General features: G+C 48.2%; 1 protein-coding gene across 1 annotated transcript; it reads right to left on the bottom strand.

Annotated features, from left to right (window-relative positions):
• Positions 1-2,055: 2,055 nt before the first annotated feature.
• On the bottom strand, positions 2,056-6,905 carry SERTAD4 (SERTA domain containing 4). Its single transcript, XM_063152133.1, has 3 exons — positions 6,740-6,905; positions 6,233-6,348; positions 2,056-3,312 (listed from the first exon to the last, which is right to left on the bottom strand). Exons 1-3 carry the CDS (start codon positions 6,903-6,905, stop codon positions 2,551-2,553), a joined length of 1,044 nt encoding a protein of 347 aa, XP_063008203.1. The 3' UTR covers positions 2,056-2,550.
• Between the last annotated feature and the right edge of the window lie 2,617 nt (positions 6,906-9,522).

Raw genomic sequence — 9,522 nt, 5'->3', positions numbered from 1 at the left:
CAGCTGAGAAGCCTCTGCAATAGGTTATGTGTGCAGGCTTGTTCTGGAAGACCAAGGAGCCCTTTAGGGTCAAAAAGCTTTCAGCCCCCCCAAAAGTGTTAGCTGATTTGTGGTTTGGGCAGCATTTGGCCAGGTGTTTTCCTTGGCTGTACGTGCAGGTCTACAGAGAATCTGTTGCTTCTCAGTGCACCTTCAGACCGCCCTAAATGCTCCTGAAACCCTGGCAAGGCTGCGCTCCCTCACAGACCCAGTGCACAGTCAACAGCTGTGCAACCTCTAGAGCAGGGAGCAGTTTGATTAAACGGTGTTTTCTTTGGTGAGGGAGGGGAACGTGGGGGAAAGGACCCAGTAGCCATTGGAGATGTAAAATTAAAATGAATTTTGGTCATTTTAATAAATATATATCAAGGAAATTTCACTTTACTACAACAACACATTAGTATACAAGCATCTAATATTTAAGCTTAAAACATCAAGCGTTTATCAAATATTGGAAAAGAGCAGACATTACTAGACTATCTGGATATAACACAAGAAAAATCGGGTTTTTTAAAAAATTGGTCCTTGTGGACAAATGTCTAAATGATGATCCTACTCATACACTGTATGAATGAGATCTATATTTAATATTATTATTATTAATAAAAAAGCTTCTGTCTTGGAGAAATCAGATGGGACTTGTACTTTCTTTATTTGTCATTTTTCCCAATGATAACCCTTACAAACTTATCAGTTTAAACTCACCTGACTTCATAAAGGTTACCACTGATTTATATCCTGCTATGCTTTTGGTCACCTTGGCTGGGGGGTAGCTATTCCCTGTGACCACTGGGCTTTCTGAAAAAGACCATACAGTTTGCAAATGTATTTTGCTACCCAAAATAACCATGGCCCAGGACTCCTGCAGCTGAACCCATGAAACCCAAAGCAGGAGGTGTCAGTCAGAGACCTGTGTGACTCCAGTGCCAGGCCTGGGGCTGTGTCCCCTTGGGGACACTCCTGCCCTGCACTGAGCTTGCTGCTCCCCCAGCACAGAGGTGATTTTCACCCTTTGGGCAAGAAGCAAGCGGAGATGTCACTTCAGTGCAAGATGCTGTGGGAACAGGCAGCTATTTATGAGTCAGCTGTGGCCTGGATGTGGCTGTTTTGCTGAGCACATCCTGCCAGTTGTTATGGGGACTGTGGGAACTAATTAATTTGGGGAATCTAAGACTCACTCTTGGTCCAACCCCAACTAATGTCTTCTGGGCATTTTACACAGCACACCTTTGCAATAAATCTACCTAGGGATGGCTAAATGTTGTCCTCAGCCACTGAAATCTCCAAAATGTTCTTTTTTAAAATTAAACCCCTTACATTCATTCAGATAAAACTGCGTTTACCGCCACATTATTAATTAACATTGTGCTTTTTGCCTTCTCGTCTTTTTTTAAATCAACGGCAAAAGTCATAGAAAACTCCCGCATGCTTTTGCAATCTAAAATAGAGAAATTATGTGAAACAGAATAAAGTATAAAACATGCCACTGGGTCATGAACTTCATTATACGAAGAAGAAAAAAAAAGAGCCCCAGCAACAGACAGTTGCCATAGAAACACTCAAGCATCGAATGCTTGTTTACAAGAGACATCTCTCTATTGTTTCTTAAATCCCTTCCTAAGGATGGCAAATCAAAAAGCAATTGAGCATCAAAAAGGAAGAACAGAGATGTTTGAATAGGAAGTTGAACTCAGTACTTCAAAGGTTAAAGGTTTCTAATAATATTGATCCACCCTGTGGGTTTTTTTTTTTAATCTCTGTTTAGGTTAAATCCCTGCTGTATCAGATTCATACTTAATTTTCACACTGGCAAAAATTAAGACAAAAAGTAAGGCACCAAAAAAAAACCTGCTCTGTGTAACAACAAACCTCATTAGTTATTACAGCCGAGGTGAAAACATGCAAGTACTGGAGCTGCATGTCTGATTCTGATTGAGATTCCATAAACAGGTTATTTCTTTATGCTATGTCCTATTTTGTCAGTTGAACGAGATGCTGAATACAGGAATTCAAGAGTATCACTACAAAACGTAAGGATGGTTTATTCCCAATCCATGAAGACAGTCCTTTGTCAGAATGAATACTGAGTTACAAGGAGCACATCATCCTTGCTGGTAGCATCAATTTGTTTACCAGACTTCTAATTCCTTGGTAAACATAATGGAGGTTCTTCTTAATTAATGGCAGACTTCTTGGGGGCGGGGATATGTAAAACGATATGTTTTCCCCATCTGGCTGATTGGCATTTTCAGCAACGAGAGCTCCACCATAGCTGCACAGACTACAGCGCTCAGCAGCAATGCAACCGTGTTCTTTCTGAAGTCTCCACGTTCATAAATAGCTGCTGATGCGGGTGGCAGAGACACTTTACGCAATCTGCTCTCCGCTCTACACGTCACGTTTGTGGCATGATTGTACCATTCGTAGAAAACTATAAAAAATCCGTTCAAAATAAAAATTTGATAGAGAAGGAACATGCTGTGCATGCTTCAATAGAGCAAGAAAGATGCCTCATATTTTACTTCCTTTGTTGCAGCAGATTTTATTACTTGGTAAAGATTCCTTTTTCCTTAAGGATTTTTTCCAAGATTCACTTACGTTGCTCTTGTCATTACATCCAGTCTCAAAATAGTCATAAAATTTGCCTTTACATTCAAGAGCATGGGTGCCTCTTACAGGTTCACAGTTTAGGGCGATGCTTTCTCTCTCAGGTTCATTACCTCCACTCTTGTCATTAAATTTTGCCTTTTCCTGATTACTGTGAGACCTGCCATTAGTGATGAATATTTCATTAGCAGGTATCTGGTCATCATTTCTGTAAGAAGGTGCGCTGCCAACTTCATAATCCACCTGCTGGGAACAGCTTGGCAAAGAGATGGGAGGGGAGGAGGAGGAGGAGCAGGAGGAGGAGGAAGAAGAAGAGGAATTACTTTCAGTACTAGCATTAACAGAGTAGGGTAGATTTAAATAGTGACTGCCACATTCTTGATAGAAGCAGCACATGTGGAGCTTCTCGTACTCCTCCTTTGCCATCCGAAGGCGTTTTCTGTATGGGCAGTCCTGAGGCACAAACCACTCTTGTGGGGAGGTGCCACTGAAGGAGCAGGTGGAGAAGCACCAGTTGTTCTGCATGATGATCTCTCCGTGGATTCTCTTCATGAGATTGTTGATGAGGACGGATCTGCGCAGGTAGACTTCAGGATCATCAATGAATTTCAGCTTTTCCAAAGACATGTAGAGAATATGGGCCCGCTCCTCAAACACAGAGATTGTCTGAAAATGCAAAAAACACATGATATGGAACTGAAGGCTACCAGTTTTGTTCCAGACAAGGAGAAAGGAAATGAAGCAAAGTATTCCCTCTGTGTCACTACTTTTCTGTTCTTTTTCTGAGGCATCTAAAACTGGCTTTTTTTTCATTTTGCACATCCTTGTAGCTGAGGACCTGCTTTTTCTTGGCCACAGCATTCCCCCATGTTCAGGGGTAAGCAGCTGAGCTTAGGAGGTAAGTAGCTGAGCATTACACCGCAGAGGCAATTGCAGGGCAGAAATCCAAGGTGGGAGAGTGAAATCCAAATGCACACATCTGGCTCTTTAATTACATTTGGGACTAGAACATAAAATTGTTGTGCAGTTTTGCTCCAGTGATGGCTAGGGGGGCCGTTTGTTGCAAATGGACCCAATTCCATCATCCCCTGTGGGGCTTCTGCACAGCTCTGAAGCCAAGCAAGGGTCCTTCCTGCGGCGCCAAGGTTTGCAAGAGGCAGCCAGCAGCCATCGCCTCACACAGCAAGGGCTGCAGCATTTCATCTGCTGCCAGTGGAAGGGGCCCTCCAGCCAGGAGGTCTCCATTTGCCAGGCTCTTGTGCACAGAAGTGCATGCAGGGAGGGAGGCAGGGAGAAACCCATCTCAAAGCATCCCAGCATCTGGAGAGCAGCTGTTGGCCTGAGTGCTAGGCCCTGTGCTCTGCAGGACCGGTGGGAATGCAGATAGGCAGGGATAAGGTCAGGAAACGAAGGGAGGACAGGGATTTGCAGAAATCCTGGCTCTACGCCCACAGATTTGTTCTCCCTTCCACGGTCCTTCCAGGACTCCCTTTCTCAGCACTGGCAGCATGAGCAGGTTACTGCCCCTGCGAGGCCCCGGATTCTGCACTGTAATCACTACCCTGGGAATCAAAATAAGAGAGGGGGCAACGCATGCTACTGTAAGCACTAGTGACTGATTTTCATTTTTAGTAAGAATTTGGTTCGCGTAGGAGGAGAGCAGCACAGCACAAAGAGAGACTGCTCTAAATCCCCCCATCTGTGGCTTGATCATTCTTCCCTTTCCCACATGGTTACAGCATTTTTGCAGAGTGGAAGTCGTAGCTATGAGGACTGAAAGAGCTTAAAGCACAGCTGCTTTTCACATCCATTCAGCTCTCCTCAGCCCTCTAGCTCTTTCCACAGCCTGGTCATGTCTGCGAGGCTTAGAAGCAGCACAGCGACTCATAAAAACAAAAACTGGCCATAATTTCATATGAGTTCACAGCTGAAGCTCTTTGTTAGAGAGAGTAATTTTCTATAATAAGTGACTCATTTTAAATTATATTAAGCCTATAGGTTCATTTGCGTCCTTTGTACCTGCTGCAGCAACAGCCAGTGAAGCCATATAAGCCTGGAGCAAACCAGTAAGCCTTGAACTGGGATGCTCCTGGAGATATTTACTGGAGGGACACCTGTAGGAACAAGTTGTCAGAGGCTTTCTTCTACATGTTTGCCAGCAGCCCTCTGGAGAGAGGCCCCAGGCCCTACCACCATACTCTCTAAGGGACAAGTAATCTCAGAACATAACTCTTTACTGGGTGGCAGAGGTATAGACATGTAAGAAATTCAAGGAAACCTGGTGGGCATCCTCCCTGTGCCAGAGCTCAGTGCTGTAAAGAAGAAAATGTATTTGGGCTCAACAGAAGAAATTGGTGACCAAGAATTTCTGCCACATTACACAGCACTAAACAGTGGCTGGGTCTAGCTTACCAATGCCTCTACAACTGCTTGTTATTGCCGTTAGAAAAGACTAAATAACTATTCCTCCTCCCTCTCTTTGTAAGGAAATTAATCACTGATACAAAAATCCAACAAGCTTGTAAAAAAAAAAAAAACAAAACCTGGCTGAAAACTGGGAGAGCAATGTGACATGTGTGAGACACTCACGAACCAGAGCACTTTTTTCAACACCCTTGGTGCTGTTTATTCACTGCTTTGGCAGCAGACCAGACATCTTCTGAAATTAATCATTTTTCACCTTTCTGGTCCAGGTACTTATTTTCAGACAACTCTATTTGTAGCTGAAAATTCCTTCAGCTAGTCTAAGGTCTTTGGGAACTGAGCTCAGCATTAATGCTTGCTTCTCCTTCACAGAAATCCCTCCTGCATTGCCAAGAGAACATGGGTGGGACTGGACTGGGCCAGCTGGGAGTCACCGAGGTAAGGATGGTGTCTCAAGGCATGAGCTATCCTTAAGCACTTCACCCCAGGCATTCAGTTCCATGCAGAACTGAGCCCTTAATGAAGAGGAGCATAAAATCTTGCAAAAAAAGTCAGATTTCAATTTATGTATTCACTGGCCTGGGAAACGTTTGCTCTAATCTCTCCCCTGGCAACTTTCACAAAAAAAAAAAAAATCCTTCATTTACTAATCTCTTCTTTGGGAGTTATTAGCTTTTTAATAAACATGATTAAATACTGAGGGAGCTTGTACTCGCTTTCCAAGTCATTCTGGTTTTTTAGAGGATCTGTGACCAGTGAGGGGTATATGGAACCTCTTACTATTTTCCCCTCCGGAAAGAAAGTTTTATATGAGTGGGAAATATTTTACTTATGTTCTTCCTTTCTGTCATTTAAATGCTGTTACAGATCTGTTTCTGTAAGCATGGCATGAACAAGCTAAGAACAAAATAATCTGAAAAAAAAGTTATTCTCAACATTTCCATTTGCAGTTGTTATTAATGCAGAAACGCCTTTGCTTCTTTTGCAATTGATGACAATACAACAATAAATGTGAAGAAGTGACAACTGTTTGTTTCTGAGCAAACAGCTGGATCATTCTCCTAATTTCAGCAGAGTATTTCAGCCTTCTGGAAATGGGTCAATCGAGTGTTACTAAGCATCTGAAACTCAGAGTAAAAATAATGACTATTAGAAAACATACTTTATGTGTACAGCTGCTGAGTGGCGGATGAAAATCCTCTTCTTCCACATATTTCCTTTTAAAGTATGTGATCTTGGATGTTGTTACAGGATTTGAAATTCCCCTGTAATGTGATCCTGCGGGTAATAAATCAGATATGACAAATGACATGCGGTTTGCCGGAGGTTCTCCAAACAAAATACTTTTCATTTCCCTTCGCGCTACAGGAGAACGCCGCCGCATATTTTCGCATCTATTCGCGGCGATCAGAAACGAGCCCTCTCCCTGAGTAGCGCCCGACCCGGGGCCGGTGCGAGCGGCGCGGGCAGCGGGGGCCGCCGCAGGGACAACCTGGCCGCTCCCGGTGCCGGTGCCGGTGCCGAGCTGCCGGCCCCGCGCACCTGCGGCCCCGCGGGAGCCCCCGCCCTCCGCCCTCCGCCCGCCCGGCTCCGCGGGCAGCCCCGGTGCCGCCGCTCCCCGCGGCGCTGCCCTGCCCTGCCGAGCCGTGCCGAGCCGTGCCGTGCCTACCTGCGGCGGGGGAACCGGGGGCCGCCGGGGCCGGGGCCGGCGGGGCGGCGGGGCCGGGGCGGCCGCAGCAGGGCGGCTCCCAGAGGGCGCGGTAGGCGGCGAGGTCGGCGGCTCCCTCGGCGGCGATGGGGCGGCCCAGCCGCTGCATGGGCAGCACCAGGGTCATCGCGGGCGCCGGCACCTGGAAGCGAAGCAGCGCCGTGAGCGCCCGCCGCCCTCACCTGCCCCCCGCCCCGCCGCGGCCCGCCCCCCGCGGCCCCGGCAGCCAGACCTCTGCGCACACGTACATTAAAAACATACGCACATCGAGCTCACACAGACACGCGTTCGGGGCTTATTCCCCCCTCCTTACGCAGGAGAAAGAGCGCAGCCCTCTCCCACAAAGGGCGCGGGGTCCCCGGCACCGGGAGTTGGGGCGCGCTCCCCCCGGGCCGCCCCCGGCCGCGCTCCCGCCGCTCCCGCCGCCCCTTCCCGGCCCCGGCGGCGCTCACACACCGGCACGGATCCGCTCACTGCCTTCCCATTTCCTCCCGGCGGCGGTGGCACGGCGCGCTCGGCACCGGCGGGGTGCGAGTCTGCCTGTCTGGGTGCGTGTGTCTGCCGTGCGTGTGTGTGTGAGAGAGAGAGAGAGAGAGCGCGCCCAGCAGTCCGGGATCGCGTTCCTTTCTTCTTTCTTCCCTCCCAAACGATACAGACAGCGGAGACTTAGGTAGTTGTTTCCACTAGCCCCGATCGGACTGAACTGGATCTGCCTCCAGTCAAAACACTGCGAGACTAAGACAGAAAATTGGCTCCGGTTTCACGCCGTGAGTTGCGGTCCCACCGGAGCCAAGCACAACATCGGCGGAGCGGGCGGAATATTAAGCAGGAGCGGGGACTCCGGGGCCAGCGCCGGGCTGCGAGCTGCCTCCTGCCGCGCCAGCGGGCGGGAGGGGAGGGGAGCAGGGGGGGAAGGCGGCAAACTTTCTGCGAGGAGCGAAGGATGAGTTCATAGTCACCTACTTCTTGGCAGAGGAGCGCGGAACAATGCGCCCAGACACGGCGCGGCCCCTCCCTCTCCTTCCTCCTCCTCCTCTCTCTAAGAAAGCGGGATGCAGTTTCCCCTCGGCGCAGCCCTCCCGGAGGAAGGCGACGGCCCGGGCGGGCGGCGGGAAGGAGGGGCTGCAGGTGGGCAGGTGGAATTTCAGCAATTGTTTGTGTTAGCAGCTGAGCGCCCTCGAACAAGAGGAAAAAATAAACCGCAGCAGAAGAGGGAGGAAAAATAAATCGTTCACATCTGCCAGTTGTTTTCTTAAATCCTAGCACAAGGCTGCTACTTTATTAAGAAGCGGCTTCCAGCGTGCGCTGTTTGTGTCTTGGCTGCCTGCGCGCACGGATCTGCCTTGTCTCCTCGCCGGGGCAAGAACGGGAGCCGAAGGCACAGGCAGCTGAGGTCCCCAAGCAGTTTGCCTCAGTGAAGGCCACCAGCCTCGCTGCAGCCGGACTGACAGGTGCCGAAACCCCTCCTCAGAGCCAATTTACTGCTAATGCACTGCAGATAGCCCTCGGACATTTTTCTTGCCATCTTGCTTTTCTTGGACCAAGAAACAGCACAGGGAATGGCAAACCACTGCACTGGCCCCTTGAAAGTTATCCCTGACATGGACAATATATATTATTTATTCCCCACACCTTTTCTTACCAGCTGAGTACCAACACATGGAAGGAGTGGTCAAAACAAATAAGTCAGTCTGCTGATGTAACAGCAGGGCCAAGAAGTGACCCAAACACTAGCTAAAAAGTAATATATTTTGTATCTGAAAAGATTACACCGTCATTAGAAAGCAGCAATGGACTCTTCTCATTAATCCAGATGGAGGAATCATTCACAGGGGCACATCAATCTTCTCACATTGGCAAGACATCAACAGTCAGTGTTTGTCCTGAGAGAATAAAGGTTGGAAGAAACTCACTGCTGCTTCTGGAAGTCAGGCTTCCTTTGCTCGTAATGAATTCAGCACCTCTTTTTGCATTTACTTTTTTAAAATGAGAATCAGAGATTTCAAGTCTGCATCTTTTTCTTACCATATTTCCTCACAAACAGGTCTTTCTAAGCTCAAGCAGAAACATGCAGGAAGGAAGGAAGGAAACGTTGGGATGCCTTCTGCCCAGTGCTGCTAATTTATCTTGAAAAACTGAGTTCTCTGGACAGCCACAAAAGTAAATGAACTGTTTCTGCTATTTACAACATGCAAAATTAATAGAGGCAGGCCAGCTCACTTCCATAAACAGCCACTGTCCGTGCACATTCTCCATGTTTCCACACTGTATAAAAACAAGGCATAAATAATATCCCTTCCCTGAGAGAAAAAACCCCAATCACCAGAAAACCAAAGCCCCAAACAAAGCTTGTAAGTCCCAATTTGTGTTATAAAGATTTAGAGGTGGCTCTCAGCTACAGAATGTCCTATTTTGTGGCAGAGGAATTGCTTCAGCACACAGAAGCTGAGAATGAGTCCTTTTGAAAGGCCTCGTGGCTCTGGGTGTGCTGTTTGTTCCCCTTGCACGTTCAGAAGCACGGATTTCCAGCTGCTGCAGGTGAGTGGGAAGAAGAGAGCTGCGAGCACGCAGCCCATGGGAACAGGCCCTCCTTGCAGGTAGAGCTGGACACAGCAGAGCTGTGAGCCAGTGTTTGCTGGGGAAGAGCTGCTGGACCCAGCTCTGCAAGCAGGACCTCTGGCTCTGCTCCCCAGGAGCCAGCCTGCTGCTTTTCCCATCAAGGGTGGCAAAATCCATTCCTGAGC

This window comes from Melospiza melodia, chromosome 3 (genome assembly GCF_035770615.1).
Source record: "Melospiza melodia melodia isolate bMelMel2 chromosome 3, bMelMel2.pri, whole genome shotgun sequence".
Lineage (NCBI taxonomy): Eukaryota > Metazoa > Chordata > Aves > Passeriformes > Passerellidae > Melospiza > Melospiza melodia.
The sequence above is the reverse complement of the archived record's forward strand: the minus strand, read 5'-3'. Positions and strand labels throughout refer to the sequence as shown.

Coding starts and splice junctions, on each gene's coding strand:
- SERTAD4 (XM_063152133.1), bottom strand. CDS start 6,905: ATGACCCTGGTGCTGCCCATGCAGCGGCTGGGCCGCCCCATCGCCGCC. Junction 6,349..6,739: donor CCCCGGTTCCCCCGCCGCAG/GTAGGCACGGCA, acceptor TATTACCCGCAG/GATCACATTACAGGGGAATT. Junction 3,313..6,232: donor TCAGCAGCTGTACACATAAA/GTATGTTTTCTA, acceptor TTGCATTTTCAG/ACAATCTCTGTGTTTGAGGA.